Below are 21,576 nucleotides of genomic sequence, written 5' to 3'. Positions count from 1 at the left end.
CGTGTTAGTACCAATATCTGCATGATTTTTCACTGCTAAACCATTTAGTGAGAATGTTTAGGATTTTAGGATTTTTTATTTTAAATATAGATGATTTTAGTGAGAGTCACAGGTTAGATTCCACGAGTTTACTGTGTTTTGTGAGCAACTGTTAAATTCTGATCAGACGATTCTGCATCTCATCTCATCTCATTATCTCTAGCCGCTTTATCCTTCTACAGGGTCGCAGGCAAGCTGGAGCCTATCCCAGCTGACTACGGGCGAAACGCGGGGTACACCCTGGACAAGTCGCCAGGTCATCACAGGGCTACGATTCTGCATATTTATATAATTTTAATAAAACTATGTAAATCACCATATACTATAGTGGTATTGAATTCTTGAATCTGATTGGTCATAAGGTCTGGATTCATTTTCTATAACAGCAGTTCTAACAGTGATGCCTCCTGCAATTCAAATCACAGGTTTATATTAATGCGCTTGTTCAAATATGTTATTATTTCTATAGTAGTGACTAATACGCAAGGAACTTTATGGCAGACACTACAAATAATCTAAGTCTAATAATAAACAGATTTTTAAAAGTGTTCTATAACAAAGATAAATGTATAATTAAATAAGATTGGCTGGTGTTGAGTGGTATATCAGATATATTCCATTCAGCTAGCATGCTGGATGAGTCGAAGACAAGTTATAGCTGAATCGAATATATCTGATATACCACAAAAAAGCCATTATTATTATTATTATTGTACATACACATTTGACAGTTTACTGCGGGGGCCGCTGGCGAACAAAGAAATGCTTCTGCTCATGCACAGCAGAAAACTTTCTTATTGGATATTCGCATCAGCAGTGATATGTGACATCATGTTATCTTGACATCCATGCAATATTGTAAACCATATTCAACGGTCATTCTCCATTGGGTAGAGTGATGTAATACACGTAGGATAAGCAATATGCTAACAATATTGCATGCTATCAAACCAAATTAATGGAACCCGCTAGAAGGGAGTAGAATACATGTTTTTATTCCATCGAAAAAGTATCCTGTATGTATAATAATTAAATAATGTTGGCTGGCTTTGACTGGTATATCAGATATATTCCATTCAGCTAACATGATATTGAAAGAGTCTTCGACTCATTCAATATCGTGCTAGCTGAATGGAATATATTTGATATACCATGAAAAAAAGCCAATATTATTATTATTATTATACATACATACACATTCGGGGCGGCACGGTGGTGTAGTGGTTAGCACTGTTGCCTCACAGCAAGAAGGTCCTGGGTTCGAGCCCCGGGGTCGGCGAGGGCCTTTCTGTGCGGAGTTTGCATGTTCTCCCCGTGTCTGTGTGGGTTTCCTCCGGGTGCTCCGGTTTCCCCCACAGTCCAAAGACATGCAGGTTAGGTTAACTGGTGACTCTAAATTGACCGTAGGTGTGAATGTGAGTGTGAATGGTTGTCTGTGTCTATGTGTCAGCCCTGTGATGACCTGGCGACTTGTCCAGGGTGTACCCCGCCTTTCGCCCATAGTCAGCTGGAATAGGCTCCAGCTTGCCTGCGACCCTGTAGAAGGATAAAGCGGCTACAGATAATGAGATGAGATGAGATTGTACATACACATTTGACAGTTTACTGCGGGGGCCGCTGGCGAACAAAGAAATGCTTCTGCTCATGCATAGCAGAAAACTTTCTTATTGGATATTCGCATCAGCAGTGATATGTGACATCATGTTATCTTGACATCCATGCAATATTGTAAACCATATTCAACGGTCATTCTCCATTGGGTAGAGTGATGTAATACACGTAGGATAAGCAATATGCTAACAATATTGCATGCTATCAAACCAAATTAATGGAACCCGCTAGAAGGGAGTAGAATACATGTTTTTATTCCATCGAAAAAGTATCCTGTATGTATAATAATTAAATAATGTTGGCTGGCTTTGACTGGTATATCAGATATATTCCATTCAGCTAACATGATATTGAAAGAGTCTTCGACTCATTCAATATTGTGCTAGCTGAATGGAATATATTTGATATACCATGAAAAAAAGCCAATATTATTATTATTATTATTATTATACATACATACACATTCGGGGCGGCACGGTGGTGTAGTGGTTAGCGCTGTCACCTCACAGCAAGAAGGTCCTGGGTTTGAGCCCCGTGGCCGGCAAGGGCCTTTCTGTGCGGAGTTTGCATGTTCTCCCCTCGTCCGTGTGGGTTTCCTCCGGGTGCCCCGGTTTCCCCCACAGTCCAAAGACATGCAGGTTAGGTTAACTGGTGACTCTAAATTGACCGTAGGTGTGAATGTGAGTGTGAATGGCTGTCTGTGTCTATGTGTCAGCACTGTGATGACCTGGCGACTTGTCCAGGGTGTACCCCGCCTTTCGCCCGTAGTCAGCTAGGATAGGCTCCAGCTTGCCTGCGACCCTGTAGAACAGGATAAAGTGGCTAGAGATAATGAGATGAGATGAGACATACACATTCGATGGAACAATTATAAATTTTTACAAAAAGTTAAGAACGGGGGAACTTGCCAATATTGAATGCTGATTCTGATCAAATGTAATTTAATGTTCTGTCAATCCAATGTACATGTACAAAGTCATAGTTCTAATAATAAAAATGATACAAGTCCAAAAAGCCTGAACAATAACCCAACTTATATGCAAACTTTATATAGGTTGACAGTTCAAGTTCAAAGTTACTTTTGGTCAGAGTTAATTGTTCCATTGCAGTTGTTCAAACCGAAAGGACTTTGCTGAGTGAAGTCCACGAGTGAAGTCCTCTTGTAAAAGTCTCCATCACTTTTCCTCACCTCCAAGTAGAACTTTGACAATATTTCCGCTATTGCTCTCTTTTCCAGTTTTTCGGTGTCCGTTGGTATGTTTTTCTCTTGTAAATATGCGTGAAGAAAATTTAGTGAAGTTTTGGTAGCCTTTCGGGTGTTCAGTGCATCTTTCTCTTTAAATCTTCCACTTTTAATGAAGCAAACATCGTGGCCATGTTTGTGTACAAACTGTCACAGTCACTCACTAGCCCGGAAGTTTTATGTCTCCAATGTGTCTCTTTTCCAGTTTTTTTAAATGTCCGTTGGTATGTTTTTCTCTTGTAAATATGTGTGAAGAATATATAATGAAGTTTTGGCAGCCTTTCCGGTGTTCAGCGCATCTTTAGTTTCAATTTTCAGTGTATTTATTTTGTGCTTAAACTGAGCACTAAATTAACCCCGTCTTCTCTCTCTCCCGGCTGACAAAGAAATGATTGTGTGCATGCACAGCAGAAAACTTTTGTAATTGGATCTTCGCATGAGCTCCGATGTATGACGTTGTGTTGTCTTGACAATGTGCAATATTATAACAATATTGCACGTTCATTCTCCATTGGGTAAAGTGGTGTAATATATGGAGGATAAGCGGTATGATAGCAATATTGCATGCCATCAATAAATCCACTAGAAGGGAATAGAATACATGTTTTTAGTCCATGGAAAAAGTGGCCCATATGTATAATAATTAACAATAATTACACTTGCACCCGTGTAGTTCTTCTGAATATTGGCAAGGCTGTGATTCGGCAGGCCACAGGTCTCGTGCTGGAGATACAATTACAGTTTTAGGAATAAGAAATTAATATTGAGGAATTTACATCTGGGGCACATTATGGCTAAATAATTTTATTATAAGTTTATTTTTGCTCTGCAAATGGAAATAGCTCACAATGATTTGTACATTCCTGTTAAAGGTCTATCTAGTGAAATTGGCTTCCCTTCTCCTTTTTATCTTCATCTGATGAGCTTTCATATTAATAATAGTTTGCAGCTGCTAAAAAATAAATGATATGCAGAAATAACTTGTTTTGTAGAAGTTACACAAATAGCTAATAAGTACGGTAACTATATTGTACCCACATTTAGCCTGTGGACAGGGTGTTAATGCCAAGTCTTCATAGTTTGATCTACAGTATCAAGACGTGGAAGAATCAAATGAGACATACTTTTTATATCAGTTAATAGGACTACATAGCAATTATTAGATTTTTGGCTCGGTCAGCAGGAAATAGTACTGTGCCAGAGAAGGGATGCCAGGGATTCCCAGGAGTATAAAACTCTGACAGTGGGCAACCCATCTCAGTCAATTGCAGCAGCCTCGCCCACATAGACGGACATCCCTGCAGAAACATGATACTTCCATGCCCTTCTACATACACAATGTATTAATGCCAGCCCCCTAGAGAAGATGAATGGACCCAGAATGTACTTCCTGAGGTTCACTATGGTTTTATTAGTGTAACTTCATGTATGTTAACCTACTGATACTTATGTTCCATCCTGGATACCGGACATGATACTATGAACCTTGTGATCCTGAACACACCTTAATGGTGCACTAAATCTGTATCTTGAATGAGCTTGAACTGAATCTTGTTCTGCATTTAGTTCCTGAGCTCACAAGCACTGGCTTGTGTCACTGTCACCTTCTGGGAGTGTGTGCAGTTAATATATATGAACAGGGGCCACGTGGATCATGTTCATTCATAAAACAGAAAACATTGCTTGGTGAAATGGGTCGCAAATTATGTACGCAAAGACCTGTGTGTTAATTAAAGTATGGATGAATTTTAACAGGTGTAATCCTAGCAGTCATCAGCACCTCTAATCAGCTTCTGGAACATTCTGTCACTGCGCCAATCGTATACAGGATCTTGGTTTGGTTTGGGTAGAGGATCACATATAGAGTTAAAGCTTCAGTTTAGTGGGACCAGTTGATGTGATAAGATGTAAACACATGCAGTTTTTCTATCCAGTTAACAGGTGCTAAGCCACCATTAGTCCATATCTCTAGCACACACGGAAACGCTTACTTGAAGCGCATCCATCTCAATGAAGACAGCATTTGTCCAAGGCAAGTGACAAAATTTCACTTATAGAAATGTTTATTCCCATTGAGCAAACCTCAGTGCACCTGCTGTTACATCTCAGCAAGCTCATACCTTGAGATCTTGCACGGATCAATTTCTTGAAAGGTGCTGAAGATCAAGACATCTTCCCAAGAAAGCTGATACGGAGGCAAGGCATCATGCCAGTTCCTGGCATTTGATTGCCACCAGTTTTAGCAAGCTGACATCTGAGTTGATGGACATGTTTTTGCTGATAGGTAAGCAAGGCATTAAGCAAGGGAATGAAACCTAAGCTTGAAGATCCGGAAGGGTAGACTCCTCTGAATATCGCTCACATTCTCCACTCAGGCATTGCTTATTTCCGGATTATGATTACAGTCCTTGGTTAGGCCTTGGCCTTTTTTAGTCGATGCCTCCAGTGGTGAAATGTCTGCAGGACATCCTGTTTGACTTGGACATACTGTAAACTGGTTATGAATCAGGAAGAAAACCAATGTTTTGTTCATGGTTCTTAGATGCAACAGTTTCTGCAGCAATGTTCAGTATTTCAACAATCATACTGATACACTTTAAAATAAAAAAACTTTAAGGGTTCTTGAAAGGTTTTGTATATAATTAAAGATTCTTAGCTTGCTAGAAGGGCTCTGCTTTGAAACTTTTCTCATAAAGAAATACTCAATTCTAGAGGAGTCAAGGTTTCCAGGTTGAACCTAGACTGGGTAGTGTTGCTGCCCCACAGTGCCAGGGTCTTCAGTTCAATCCTGAGCTTGGGTTACTGTCAGTGAAATATTTCACATGTACTTCCCAGGTCTGTATGGGTTTATTTCAGTTTCTCCAGTTTCCTACTACCTCCTAAAATGCATGTAGGTGGCTTAGCTAAGCTACTCGTGTGAATGTGTGTGCTCATAGAGTCCTACAATGGACTGGTGTCTCCTCCAGGTTGTTTTCTTGCCTCATGCCCAGTGTTCCTAAGATCGGCTCTGGACAAACCAGAACCCTGATCAGGATAAATGAACTGTTTTTATTTTTTAGGTTTTTGAAAGCGGAATACACAATCCTATATGTACCTGACTAGCATACTAATGTCTTGAAGACTTTGAGACCTTATAATGAGCAGGTCTTAAGCTGCATTCTTCCAGCTTTAGGATTAAGCACAAATATATGGCTGACTGTCTGAGTCACACAAACACTAAACAGTAATGGTTAAAACGAAGCCCCTCTCTGCAACCCGTTCATAAGTTTACTAGGACTGAAATACAGTTGAATTGATTATACATATTATTATAGTTATGTTATATATTTACTAGAAAGTATAGCTTTATGCAAAATAGTAAAACATTTTGGAGATGTAAAGTAATCCCTGGTGACCTAATGCCCAGTGAGGGCATGCTTACCATTTTATATAGCCCACATACACTGGAACGAGGACGATGAACTCTCCAAAGCTCAACCAAGAACACAACCTTGGAAAAGCTGTATGTTTACAGCTGGACCATTTTGATCCAAAATGAAAATTCAGCATCGGTTGCATTTGGTCCAATTTTGGCCCAGATTCTTACCACTGGGTCAATTTTGATTCACAACACACTCACCATTGTGATAACTGGCCCTTACGTGACTCAACACAAACATATTTGGCACACGTGTATTTAAATTAATCTTTTTTAAAAAAATATTTATTTATTTCCACGGGCGGCACGGTGGCGTAGTGGTTAGCGCTGTCACCTCACAGCAAGAAGGTCTGGGTTCGAGCCCCGGGGCCGGCGAGGGCCTTTCTGTGTGGAGTTTGCATGTTCTCCCCGTGTCTGCGTGGGTTTCCTCTGGGTGCTCCGGTTTCCCCCACAGTCCAAAGACATGCAGGTTAGGTTAACTGGTGACTCTAAATTGACCGTAGGTGTGAATGTGAGTGTGAATGGTTGTCTGTGTCTATGTGTCAGCCCTGTGATGACCTGGCGACTTGTCCAGGGTGTACCCCGCCTTTTGCCCGTAGTCAGCTGGGATAGGCTCCAGCTTGCCTGCGACCCTGTAGAAGGATAAAGCGGCTAGAGATAATGAGATGATTATACATATTATTATAGTTATGTTATATATTTACTAGAAAGCATAGCTTTATGCAAAATAGTAAAACATTTTGGAGATGTAAAGTAATCCCTGGTGACCTAATGCCCAGTGAGGGCATGCTTACCATTTTATATAGCCCACATACACTGGAACGAGGACGATGAACTCTCCAAAGCTCAACCAAGAACACAACCTTGGAAAAGCTGTATGTTTACAGCTGGACCATTTTGATCCAAAATGAAAATTCAGCATCGGTTGCATTTGGTCCATTTTTGGCCCAGATTAACATCTTACCATTGGGTCAATTTTGATTCACAACACACTCACCATTGTGATAACTGGCCCTTACGTGACTCAACACAAACATATTTGGCACACGTGTATTTAAATTAATCTTTTTTTAAAAAATATTTATTTATTTCCACGGGCGGCACGGTGGTGTAGTGGTTAGCACTGTCACCTCACAGCAAGAAGGTCCGGGTTCGAGCCCCGGGGCCGGCGAGGGCCTTTCTGTGTGGAGTTTGCATGTTCTCCCCATGTCTGCGTGGGTTTCCTCCAGGTGCTCCGGTTTCCCCCACAGTCCAAAGACATGCAGGTTAGGTTAACTGGTGACTCTAAATTGACCGTAGGTGTGAATGTGAGTGTGAATGGTTGTCTGTGTCTATGTGTCAGCCCTGTGATGACCTGCCGACTTGTCCAGGGTGTACCCTGCCTTTCGCCCGTAGTCGGCTGGGATGGGCTCCAGCTTGCCTGCGACCCTGTAGAACAGGATAAAGCGGCTAGAGATAATGAGATGAGATGAGATTTATTTCCATGACTCTCTAATGCAGCATACATTGCTTACATTTTCATTTGATCATTATTCTATAATTGTTTGCATATTTACTATGCATATGTACAAAACAGCAGTCAAGTAATATGATGTTTATGCAGAGAACAGAAATAGCAATATTTGCACTCAGGATAGACTTCTGTGGAGCTACATCCATACAGTAGTGTTCATTAATGTTGTTTTGCACCCAAGGTTGATGCGAGTGTCCACACTTGTCATAACCTCAGAGACCAACTCTACGACACTGCAGGCCAGTTGTAACTGTATCTGGGACAGGATCCTCTGGCTGAACTTCTGGGAACTACAGTTTCTATAAATATCCACTCCAATGTGAACAAGTTGTTATGGTTGCAGTGGTGATTCAAAAGTTGAGCCAATCAGTCCACCTGCTTCTACATGTACATATATAATGAATTCATTTAGCACAGAATGTGCAATTTGAAAGCAAAGCTTCCTTTCACACAATTTTGGTAATTCTTGTAATCAAGAGTTTATGCAATTGCTATGATAAGTAGTGCTTTCGGTTATATTTTGAGTTATTAGTAGATTTAGTTTATAAATAATTATTTTCTTTACTTACAAATCCTTGAGTCTTTGAGAACATTGTTGTCAGTAAATTACAATTTCTTAATGGAATATTTTATGCTACATCATAAAGTCTTATGTTAACAAGAATACATACTATACACTGTTAGAAATAGGGATACAGGAGTCCATTTCTGTCCTCCAAGTTACAGTCTACACCAATGTACCCCCAAAAGCACATTATTAGACCTCAAGGTAACTATGTGCACCGTTTCAGGGCCAAAAAGGTACATATGATCCCAAGCAGTATAAAAAATAAGTACCTTAGAAGGTACTGCCCCAGTGACAAGCCATTGTACCCCTAAAGGTACAATAATTTACTTTATTTTCTGAGAGTGTACAGTACCAGTCAAAAATTTGGACACTCCAACTCGTTCATAGGGTTTTCTGTATTTGGACTATTTTCTACATTGTAGAACAATACTGAAGCCATCAAAACTATGAAATAACACCTGGGATGTACGGTATATGGAATTATGTGGTAAACAAACAAACAAAAAAAGTGTTAAAAAACAAGATGTGTTTCATATTTTAGATTCTTCACAGTAGTCACCGTTTACCTTGATGACGCTTTCCACACTATTGGCATTATCTTAACCAGCTTCATGAGGTAGTCACCTGGAATGCTTTTCAATTAACAGGTGCCTCGTCAAAAGCTAATTAGTACAATTCATTTCATTCTTAATGCATCAGAGATCAAACAGTAAATAATAAAAATACAGTAAATAGCCCTATTCCATGCAGTAATCTATATTATGTCAAGAACCGCTCAACTAAGTAAAGAGAAACAACATCCATCATTACTTTAAGACATGAAGTGACTTAATTAATAAAAATAAAGAAAAAACATTGAATTAGAAGGTGTGTTCAAACTTTTGACTGGTACTGTATGTCCAAGTCTCCTAAACAATCACTGCTGCTTATCACCATCTTGCATGTATGGGATATATTTAGCATGAATTTCACTAAAGTGTTCAAAGAAAATGTATAGCCCAAGCGCTCATCTCATAGCAATGATGCCCTCTAGTGTGCTGAGAACATCCATGAGGAAATAAAGGACTACATTTCGAAGAGTAAATTACATTCAGGTTCCAGATCCTGAACACACAAAAAGGCTCCTCTCACTGAACCAAGTGCTGGTTGGAACACCGGTTAGGTGATCATTCAGGAGGTGATATTCACATGGGGACTTGTGTGTGTTTGTTTTTTTGTTTAAGATGGATAGTTGGCCTGAATGTTTGCTGTGATTTCAGACATTCTGATATAAGACAAGGGAACAATAAAGATGGAGCCATCACCTCTTCTCCTGTTCAAGCTTTGATAAATCAAAGCATACGAAAGCTCAACATACGACAGAGGAAGAGAGAACAAGACAGAACATATGTTAAATTAGTTTAATTAAATAGAAAAAAGGTACAACACATTTATATTAGACAAGTTCTTTAAAAACTGTTCAGAGGCATGTTAACATGATTTTTTTTGTGTGAAATCTTCCTTTCATTGATCACAGGGCAGCTCTATAGCTTACTGACAGATTGAGAACTTAGTAACCAAATGACCATAATGAACATTTACCTAGTTTTAAAAATGGCATCAATTAATTGATCTCAGGTTAATGATTAATTGTGGTTTATATATAGTTTTCTTAACTGGTTCAACTAAAGGTCATATTAAAAAAAAAAAAAGTTAGTCTTTGGCTAACCATATAAACATGGACAACCAAATCAAACAAAACAACTTAAAACATCCAACAAAACAGCAAAATGGGTGAAAGAGAAGGTCCCCAACATCTTGAGTGAGCTGACTGATGAATGAACAAGAGTGCTCTGAGAGCACAATATCCCCCGCTGGCAACTCTGCCATAACTCTGGCAAAATGCGACTGAACTGAACGAAATTGCAATATGCGTATTACCGACATATAACAAAAAATCCTGTCAAGTTTCGTGAAATTCCTCCAAAAATTGTCAGAGGAGTTGATTTCAGAAGGGGAGTACCCTTCCCAGGACGGACGGACGGACAGACGGACAACGCCACGACATAATCCCCCTTCAGGCCTTTCAGCCAGCAGGGGATAATAAAAATTGTGAGGGAAGTTGATTTCAGAAAGCAAGCACACCTTGATGAAATTGCCAAAGTACAAGTTTGTTAATAATCAAGGGCATAACTCTGGTAAAATTTGTCCAAATGAAACGAAATTTCTATGTGTATAACTGTTATATAACAAAGCCTTCTGCCAAGTTTGGTGAAATTCCTCCACAAATTGTGAGAGGAGTTGATTTCAGAAGAACATACACCCTCATGAAATTGTCAAAGTACAAGTTATTTAATCAAGGGTCAAAACTCTGGTAAAATTTTCACAAACGAAATTAAATCGCAATATGCGTATTACCGTCATATAACAAGGCCTTTTGCCAAGCTTCGAGAAATTCATCCAAAAATTGTGAAGAGTTGATGTCAGAAGGCAAGCACACCTTCATGAAATTGTGAAAGTACAAGGTTGTTAATCAAGGGCTGTAACTCTAGTAAAATGCAACCGAATTTAACAAAATTACAATATGCATACTACCAACATATAACAATGTGTTTTGCCAAGTTCGGTGAAATTCCTCCAACAATTGTGAGAGGAGTTGATTTCAGAAGGAAAGCACATTCTCATTAAATTGTCAAATTATAAATTTTGTTAATCAAGGGCTGTAACTCTGGTAAAATGTGACCGAATTTAACAAAATTACAATATGAGTACTACTGATATATAACAAAGAATCCTACCAAATTTCGTGAAATTCCTCCAAAAACTGTGAGAGGAGTTGATTTCTAAAAGTGAACACCCTTCCCAGGATGGACGGACAAATGGAAGGAAATCGCTACGACATAATCCCCCTTCGGGCCTTTGGGCCAGCGGGGGATAAAAACAAGACAGAAGAAAGCCTAACACTCAAAAAACAAACCTCTTCAAAATATCTGCTGATTTTAAAAATCAGTTTTAACCCTTAGTGCCTTGCAGTACCACTGACTCCACAAAAACAGTGGGCCCATTCTCATGCCCCTAGATCTCCTAGGGATCAAATCAGGCTAAGACAACTATTTGACTCTGTGAACAGAGCACATAAACGGCATAGCAAACAACAACAAACTGTAATACAGACATAATATTTGGCAAATCGTTTCCAGTAAATTCTGTGCTTCCTTTCTAATGTGCCGTCTGGCTCTTCACTGAGGTCATGTGATTCCTAGGATTATTTGTGAGCAACATTAGTTACTGAGAGCTTCAATCCTCCCCTAAAAACTCTAAAGGATTCAAATGTTGTGTTCACTGTTTGCTTTTGCACTCATTAAGAACTCTAAAATTTTAGTTACAGCATTGAACATTTAGAGTTAAATCATTGGTGACTCTATTCAACAAGACGGCGAGGAAAATAAGCAAACGCACAGAGTGAGACACTGACAGCTAATTAACAAGAATAATGTGCCATAGTAGTAGGAACAGAAACAACACACACACAGACACACACAATGCTACTTGGATAAAGTGCTGCTTAGCACAGGGTCATGTGGCTAGTCAAGTACATCGGCTTTAGTAGGTGATATCCACATGGGGAGGTTTTTTCCCCTAACAGACTGGCATAGTAAACTGTTTTGAAGTAAAATAAAAAAATAAAATAAAACAGCACGTTTGGATGGTTTTGCAAGTAAGGAGAAGGACAACAGAAATTAGGTCTTTCAGAAAAGCACAAAGAAGCCATGCCAATGCTACAATAACAGAGATTTACTACATTGTCCAGAGGCTACAATTAAATAAATTGGGTGCACAAATGATAAAGATCATAAGATCAAGTCATGTTTAAAAAAAAAAAGGCTTAATCTTTTTACTGGGTTTGTAGTAGCATTTGGGCAACTACTACAAACAAGAATTAACACATTTCTCTGTACTGTGTAAACAATGGAAAACAAAACGATTTACTTGAAAAATCACATATAATAGAAGTCTAAGGGCAGTCAGTCAATGTTTATGTTCAACTCAGATTTCTGTAGCACACTAACAAATTCTATCAAAGATTTTTGTAAATTATAGCTTTTATTTTTTTCGCGGTCCAGTTTCCATCAAATCGTGCGCTCCGATTGGCTCGTGAGCAGTCCGGAATCCTACAATACGGGCCCCGGTTACGGACCTTTGGTGACTCGCTCGTTCACAACAACAAACATAGTAGCAATTTTTTGTCAACATTTATTTTCGCATTTCTCAGTATAACAGCATTAATTTTAAAGCATAGATAGCGATGACAGTGTTCACAGCGAAAGCGAGTTTTACTACCCTGATGAAGACGAAATAAAACATTTCAGGAGAAAGCCAAAAACCTGTAACTGTTGCTAACGCCGAGCAAATCCAGCAGTTTATTGAGGAGCAAAGGGCAGAAAATACAACAAAAAAGACGACCTACGACCTCAATGTCTTTGGGAAGTTCTGTCGAAACCTAAATGAAGGTCGAAAGGTGGAAGACATACCTGGTGAAGAACTAAACATGTTGCTGTGCAACTTTTTCATGTCCGCAACAAAGAAAAATGGCAATGTGTACGAGCCGTCCTCGCTCACGTCTTTCCAGAGAAGTATCCAGCGCTATCTGAATCAGGTTTGTTCTAAACATGGTTTCCCTTTCGGGCGGTCTCATTTCCTGTTAGAATTTCGTAAAGAAAAAAATAAATATATTATTTACCAGCTTAAGGTCGGTCCGTATTGTGAAATACCGTGACCTCGGCCTTGAAAATACTGACCTCGGCCCAGAGGCCTTGGTCAGTGTTTTCAAGACCTCGGTCACGGTATTTCATGATACGGACCTCCCAGCTGGTAAATGTGTGTATATAAAGACTTACACTTTTAGTGTATAGCTACATGGTTCGAAAATTGAATAAAACTTGAACTTGAAAAAACTTGATAAGACTTAAGTCTCTTGTTCTAAAATCTTAATTGATTTGCAATTCTCAATCATTTCTTGCCCAAGATTCAACCTTGCTTCAGGGAGTAATCTCATCTGGATACTGTAGATTTTTACCCAAGAACTGCTACAGGAATCCAAGAATCAGAACATGAAGGATGTAGTAGCTCATCTGGCCTGCCATCAAAACAATCATGACCACCAAAACATCAAACAGAACCGAAATGTGACAAATGTGAGAGAGGACCAATTTCCACGACAAATTGTTTAGAGCAGGAAAATCAACAAAAGAACTACATTTTGTTCCCAGAGGGAAGATCTACCCAAAATATCGATCAGAACTGAATTTGAAAACTAGTTAAGATGACCTACTTAGCAGTTTGTTAGCAAAACATTGATAATACAATGACCATGTTTTGTGCAGAATGACTAGTTCTTTCAAACAAAACAATCAGAACTGAAATGCATTGAGAATTGAGGGAGGAGATATGATTTAACTGAAAATCAACAAAGTTGTAAACAAATTGTTTACAACAGGAAAATCAACAAACAAAGTTTTGTTCCTCAAGGGAAGATCTACCCAAAGCATCAATCAGAACTGGAATTGGATGAGAAATGAGAGAGGAGATACAATTCCAGTGAGAGGCCTGGAAAATTTGTTAATTTAGCGTAATTACTAACTCATTAGCAAAAAAATTGACAAAACAACCACCACGTTTTGTGTGATGTGATGCGTTCTTTCAAACAAAACAATCGGAACGGAAATCCGTGGAGAACTGATGGAGGAGATGCAATTTAACTGAATTGTGGATGATGGACGGACGATGAACGCCACGCCATGGCAATAACTCCTCAGCCTTATGGCCAGATGAGCGAATAAAATTTAATTGAATTGATTCCTGCTAGTGGTACAAGTCATTAATTTAAAAAAAAAAATACTGAAAGAATTTAATGACTGCCCTTAGACAACCATTATAAAATGTTTCAAGTCATCAGGGTTTCAGAAAAATGTGTTCGTCTCTGAAAAGCGCACACACGGTACAGACACAATGGATAGATATTAGGTTGAGTATTTCTGGAATATTCCTTTATATGGCATATACGTTTAGATGAAAAGTTCATTTGTCTGTGCAAAGGGTTTAAGTCGGTTAATGGAAGTATAGCTGCAGTATGGGGAAAGTAACCGCTCAAGTTTGGTAACAGTTAATGTATATACACAGCAAACAGGAGAATGCTCAAGCACAACATCCCTTCACGCTTCCTCAATGTTCAGTTCGTGATAAGACTTTACGGTGCGGTTGTGCTTATTGTATGAGCTCATTGAATTAATAAAAATGCATGATTCAGCGCGAACACTGATTACTCGAATGTTAATCCTATCGTTCCTGTCCTTGTCTGAAGAGCAGGAGAGTACACTACCATCAGTGCATCAATTACACACTAGAGAGTTGCATGGGAATGAGGATAGCGACAGTACAGCGGGACAAATTGTAAAGTATTCCCACAGTCACTACAGGAATAGAGATCAGTTTACAGTATGTGGCATTTTTTTTAACAACAGTAAGCTAGGTGAACTCCTTATTTATTAGTACATTTGTAAGAGAGAGAGAGAGAGAAACACTGTCATAAAAGACCGTCGGGAGGAGACAACGTTGGCACATGCAGGGTTCTAGCAGGGACATTTAATTTTCATACAGCTCTGTATGCCACACAGTGAAATGAAACCAGATTACAAGCCTAGTTCACACTGAAAATTTTTCAGAAGTGTTTTTTTATTTTTTATTATTATTTTTTTTTATATAAACTTGTCCATGTCACGGAACGTACAGGTTTCCAATTTAACAAACGGTCAGGAAGCCATGGCCTAATGGTTAGAGAAGCAGCTTTGGGACCAAAAGGTTGCCAGTTTGATTCCCTGGACCAGCAGGAATGGCTGAAGTGCCCTTAAGTAAGGCAACTGCTCCTCAGGCTGCTCTGGGTATGTTGTATGTCTCTGGCCTGTGATCAAAGAATAAATTCCATTCAGATCTCATGTTTCCTTGATCTAAACTCAAAGTACTGTATTAAAATTCATGATTGTTACGATCGTGTGGCCTGTAGCTGCAGGGCAGTGAAGATGGGTAACCACGCCGGGTTGGTTCCTGTCTCACTGTGTAATGTCTATTTTCTCACATGTACTGATAATCAAAATTCTGTTTTGTCTAAAATATTCCCATCTACTGAGTAGCTGGAAGTGGTGTGGGGTGTAATTTTGAACAGGGGGTTCTTTGTACTACTAAGTTGTTTCCAGCATAAATTCTAAGTAAAATCCAAGCTTGCAGCATAGAGGTTTAAAACAAAAGGCCATGGTATACATTTCTGAGCACTTCTGAAGGGACTGAAGCAGCTACACTTCATAAAACTTGATGCTTCGGCCCCTGGCATTCCCTATATCTCAGCACCACAAACTGCATTGTGTCTCCATGTGCAAGGCCAGAAGCGATACAATTAAAAAATAATAATAATAAAAGATAGAAAGAAAAAAGAGAGGGGGTTAAAACACAGGTGAGAAGAGTCTCGGAAACAGCAAAGAGAACCAGCTCCGGGATTAAAAGTTAGGTGACAAGACTGATATATATAAGACACAAAAATGACACAGAAGACTAGAATCGTGACGAGAAACTGTGAGAACCAGCTCCTGTTCCATAACAGCATTTCAGTGGATTGCAAATGAGATACACGATAAACACTGGTGCAAACGTCTCATCACGAAGGAGCCATGTTTAAAACACTTTCCTAAAAATGTAGCATGGGCACCCAAAGAGACCTGGATTCCTTTTTTTTTTTAATCTTTCTTTGTATCCCTACACCTCTTCGAAGAGGACAAGGAAAAATGGAAGAAGCTGCTCCTCAGCTGAAGTCTCCTTGTTCAATTGGAGCGCCAGCAAAACTCTTCACCACGTGTTCTACGTTTCTGGGTTTGTCACTGTGACAGGGGGAGTGGCACCGATGATCTTCGTGTACTGGCTGATGATGGCCTCAAAGGCTTCATCCCGGTGAATCATGGCACCAAAAACCAGAGGCTGGAGGATCATAGAGGAGAAAACAAGCATGGAAAGATGTACATAGACACACTGGGTGGGGACACACAACCTAGTATGAACATACCGATTCAAACCTGATGCAGAGTGTTTGCTTCTTACCTTTTGTGTAGATGGTGTGGCTATTGAGATTCCCATCCCAGATCCAGGCAATACTGACAAAACCTTATACTGTTACAAAAAAAAAATTGCCAGGTCAAATACCATATTTTTCGGACTATAAGTCGCACTTTTTTTTCATGGTTCGGCTGGCCATGCGACTTATACTCCGGTGCGACGTATATATGTTTTTTTTTTCACTGCGAGTAATAACGATAGTAACGATTAGTAATAGGCTACTAATATTAGTTATGATAATAATATAGGCTATTAGTAATAATGATAGTGATAGTATTAAATATAGTAGTAGATATTTAAAATAATCAGACTAGGCTACTTACAGGGCAAAGGGCGCGTTATCACTGCTCAGCTGTTCGTTTATTAAATAAACAATGCAGTCGCGCAGTAACCACGTGCCGCTTATCAGATAGAATCACAGATTCTATGGATAGAATAACCCTTCAAAAAAGTGCGACTTGTAGTGTGGTGCGACGTATATATGTTTTTTTCGTCTTCATAATCCATTTTTTGGCTGATGTGACTTAAACTCCGGAGCGACGTATAGTCCGGAAAATACGGTACTCAAATTTGAGTAGAGAATAGCTTTTCATAACCAGAAACAAATCACAGAATGATAAAATAGCATTGCACACTAAGGTACATCCAGTCCATACCTTCTGAATGTCTGTAATGTCCTGGAGTTTGATGACTTTATTCTTCTTCGAGGATGTAGAACGGGAGCTGGAGCTCTCAAAGCATAAGTAGCTACAGGACAAGAGAAACACTTTGTAACCTTTAAAGCTCATTAGTTTGTGATCAAAATAATCAGAAACGTAAACATTAAAGCCTCGGTTAACTTATTTCCATAACTACCTTATTACTATGAGCGTGAGTTTCTTTGATGAATTTATTATTTGCAAAAGACTGAATGGTGTCGAACTTTTCATCGAGACATGAAGGTCTCTTACAGGTCAGAATTGTAGGTCAGGTGGAATTTTTCAACCTAGGTTAGAATTTTTAACCCAGTTCATAATTTACTACTTGTCTTAGGGAGATTTACGATATCTAGGGTTAGGTTTAGGGATAGGATTTGGGGAAGACTGTATTTTAAATTACTTGATGATGTAAGACTGGACTCATTAATAAATTAAAAATATATATTACTCCAGCGGCACGGTGGTGTAGTGGTTAGCGCTGTCGCCTCACAGCAAGAAGGTCCGGGTTCGAGCCCCGTGGCCGGCGAGGGCCTTTCTGTGCGGAGTTTGCATGTTCTCCCCGTGTCCGCGTGGGTTTCCTCCGGGTGCTCCGGTTTCCCCCACAGTCCAAAGACATGCAGGTTAGGTTAACTGGTGACTCTAAATTGACCGTAGGTGTGAATGTGAATGGTTGTCTGTGTCTATGTGTCAGCCCTGTGATGACCTGGCGACTTGTCCAGGGTGTACCCTGCCTTTCGCCCGTAGTCAGCTGGGGTAGGCTCCAGCTTGCCTGCGACCCTGTAGAAGGATAAAGCGGCTAGAGATAATGAGATGAGATATATCACTCCTTCCATTGCAATCATTCCTGGTCTCATGGTTGAATTGTTGGGTTAAGAATCAGAAGGTTCTGAGTTTGAATCCCAGTTAAGTACGAAAAAGGATATTTTAAAAAAATGCTAATTAAGTAGACAGACAGACAAGGAAATATTAGGTGGGGTAGACAGAGCGGAAGTGGATGGAAGAAAGAGACACAAAAGAAGTGATGGAAAATCCCTTTTAAGAATCTTAGATAATCCAAAATTTTAGCTAGGTTAGAAATTATGAACTAGGTTAAAAGTTTTTAACCCAGGTCAAAAAAAAAAAGCCTCAATGAGGCTGTAGCTCATACCGGCCACTGTTGTGTGCGAGTTTGAAAACCAATCAATCCTGTAGGAGGAGTAGCAATTCATCAATTGTGAAATTGCATATGACTCCTGTGTAGCTGCATCCATGGTAGGTGGTGCCACCTGGTGAACAATTCTTGTTGGAATATGTCTTTAGAGTCTTCTGGGTGAGGTTCAATGAAAACGTCCCAGCAGTGTATGAAGAGTAGCGTTTAATGTGATGAGTCATCCAAAAATTTCAAACTGCCATAAAATGTTAAATATGACAGGTGGCACCACCATCTTGGCAAATTTTATCCATACCAACCTGAGGAACATTCCATACGAGTTTGATCAAAACTCGTAGGAGGAGTAGCGATTTTTGCAAATTGTGAACGGACGACGACGGACAACGTGTGATAGCTCAGCCAGGCCCGTGGCTGGATGAGCTAAAAATCACCTAGGTTGAAATTTTTTGAACGTATAACATTTATATAAAAATATTTTCTCTCCGTTTTGTTCTGGCCAGTTTGAATCGGGTATTGTAATTTTAACATACAACGTCATGGTCATGATTAGTTACTTATTAACTCCTATGGTCAATTTATAGCTGCCAATTCACTGACTCATATATTTATATAAGGAAACATGAAACCATGTTAACTGAGACTTTAGTGTACTACTTATCAATGCAGAGTAAATGTTAATATTAATTTATTAGCAATACTAGAGATGTGTGCCAGGAAAAGTAAAGACATACTTTTCAGTCACGTAGAGGTAGCCATTTCGGATGTAGTCAGTAGGCATTTTCCTGTCCCTGTTGATTAAGCAGCAGCGCCACCCGTTCTCACACACTGAACATAACGCAAAGAACTTGTTGATGTCATGCAGGAAGATTAAACTACAATTAAATACAAATCAGCATTCAGTGGCATCACCCATGTAAATGATATACTACTGTTTAACAGCACATTACAGAGTATCAACAGCATACTGTACACCTCATGAGTAAACAATACAAGCTAATGCATTGCCCATCCCTCTTATGAAATCAGTCTAAGATGCAGGCTGTCTACCCGGTAAGGGGCGCTCGTTCTCAGACAAGTTGAAGACTTCATGGAAAGGGCCTCTTTTGGTGCTGTAGGCACGCCCACTCTCCTCGTCACGCCCAACACCACATGGTACTCCGGCTACTAGGCTGCCACGGGTGACCACAGGTTGGATGTGCTGCAAGGACGAGACACATCGGTTAACAAAAGCAGCAATATTAGAGATGCAGTGGGGCGTAGGACTATTACAGCACCTCTGTACTGATGTCGGATCAGTCATCTGATCTTTCCCTGAAGAACACAAACGCCAGACTGATATTAAAACATGAAAGCCCATCTTCATCCAACCAATGACTTCATCAAAACAGTGTAGACAAGTGCGGAGATGAGAAGAATAGCCTTATTTCCTCTCTGGGTGTTAGGAATCAGCATTAGGAGAGCATGCCAAGTGCAAATGCATGAGATCACACAGGCACTGATTTACTTCAAGAGCTCAACTGGACTAACACGTTAAAAACATCTCTGGCTTATTTAGGTATTGCTCTAATGAACATTTATATAACGCCAAATAATACCCCCCCAAACAGGAACACCCTAATCTAGATAGAAACCAACCAATGATTTGCAAATGGATCCTGATTCATTTCAAAACACAGCCATTTCAGATGTACTGTAGTCAGTAGGCATTTTCCTGTCCCTGTTGATTAAGCAGCAGCAGCGCCACCCGTTCTCACACACTGAGCATAACACAAAAAACTTATTGATGCCATGCAGGAAAAAGAAACTACAACTAAATACAAATCAGCATTCTGTGGAGTCACCCATGTAAATGATATACACTATATTGCCAAAAGTATTTGCTCACCTGCCTTGACTCACATATGAGCTTAAGTGACATCCCATTCCTAATCCATAGGGTTCAATATGACGTCGGTCCACCCTTTGCAGTTAGAACAGCTTCAACTCTTCTGGGAAGGCTGTCCACAAGGTTTAGGAGTGTGTTTATGGGAATTTTTGACCATTCTTCCAGAAGCGCATTTGTGAGGTCACACACTGATGTTGGACGAGAAGGCCTGGCTCTCAGTCTCCGCTCTAATTCATCCCAAAGGTGTTCTATCGGGTTGAGGTCAGGACTCTGTGCAGGCCAGTCAAGTTCATTCACACCAGACTCTGTCATCCATGTCTTTATGGACCTTGCTTTGTGCACTGGTGCACAGTCATGTTGGAAGAGGAAGGGGCCAGCTCCAAACTGTAAAAACAGTCTGCATGCCTAGGTGCTTGATTTTATACACCTGTGGCCATGGAAGTGATTGGAACACCTGATTCCGATAATTTGGATGGGTGAGCAAATACTTTTGACAATATAGTGTATCTACTGTTTAACAGCAAATTACAGAGTATCCACAGCATACACCTCATGAGTAAACAATACAAGCTAACGCATTGCACATTCTTTTATGAAATCAGTTTAAGGTCCAGGCTTTCTACCTGGTAAAGGCCGCTCAGCAAACAGTTAGAGAGATATTCTGATCACAAAACACAGTCATGTAACTGACTTACCTAATGCATCATAAGAATGCATGAACTGCCAAACAGTGACAAAAGAAAAGGCAAGTTTGCATTTGAGTAACATACAGTACCAGTAAAAAGTTTGGACACACCTAATTCAATGTTTTTTCTTTATTTGTATTAAGACACTTCATGTCTTAAAGTAATGATGGATGCCGTTTCTCTTTACTTAGCTCTTCAGTTCTTGACATGATATGGATTACTACAGTTGTGGAACAGGACCGTTAATGTATTTTTATTACTTACTATTTACTGTTTGATCTCAAACGCATTAAGAAAGCAAGAAAGTGCACTAATTAACTTTTGACGAGGCACCTGTGAATTGAAAAGCATTCCAGGTGACTACCTCATGAAGCTGGTTAAGATAATGCCAATAGTGTGCAAAGAGTCATCAAGGTAAACGCTGGATACTTTGAAAAATATAAAATACGAAATATTTTGTTTTTAACACTTTTTTTTTGTTTACCACAAAATTCCATATCTGTTCCAGGTGTTATTTCATAGTTTTGATGTCTGCAGGATTGTTCTACAATGTAAAAAAAATAGTCCAAATACAGAAAAACTTATGAATTCGTAGGTGTGTCCAAACCTTTAACTGGTACTGAATATCA

General features: G+C 39.5%; 1 protein-coding gene across 1 annotated transcript in view; it reads right to left on the bottom strand.

The window, feature by feature from the left end:
• Positions 1-9,778: 9,778 nt before the first annotated feature.
• The window catches only part of gramd4b (GRAM domain containing 4b), an 82,426-nt gene continuing 70,628 nt past the window's right edge, over positions 9,779-21,576 (bottom strand). Inside the window, exons 15-19 of the mRNA XM_060928142.1 lie at positions 19,424-19,574; positions 19,108-19,201; positions 17,185-17,275; positions 16,514-16,582; positions 9,779-16,393 (exon numbers count right to left, since the gene is read on the bottom strand). Coding sequence (XP_060784125.1) covers positions 16,277-16,393; positions 16,514-16,582; positions 17,185-17,275; positions 19,108-19,201; positions 19,424-19,574 — 522 coding nt within the window. The 3' untranslated portion in view covers positions 9,779-16,276. The remainder of the gene's footprint in view (positions 16,394-16,513; positions 16,583-17,184; positions 17,276-19,107; positions 19,202-19,423; positions 19,575-21,576) is intronic.

Source organism: Neoarius graeffei, chromosome 8 (genome assembly GCF_027579695.1).
Source record: "Neoarius graeffei isolate fNeoGra1 chromosome 8, fNeoGra1.pri, whole genome shotgun sequence".
NCBI classification, from domain to species: domain Eukaryota; kingdom Metazoa; phylum Chordata; class Actinopteri; order Siluriformes; family Ariidae; genus Neoarius; species Neoarius graeffei.
The sequence above is the reverse complement of the archived record's forward strand: the minus strand, read 5'-3'. Positions and strand labels throughout refer to the sequence as shown.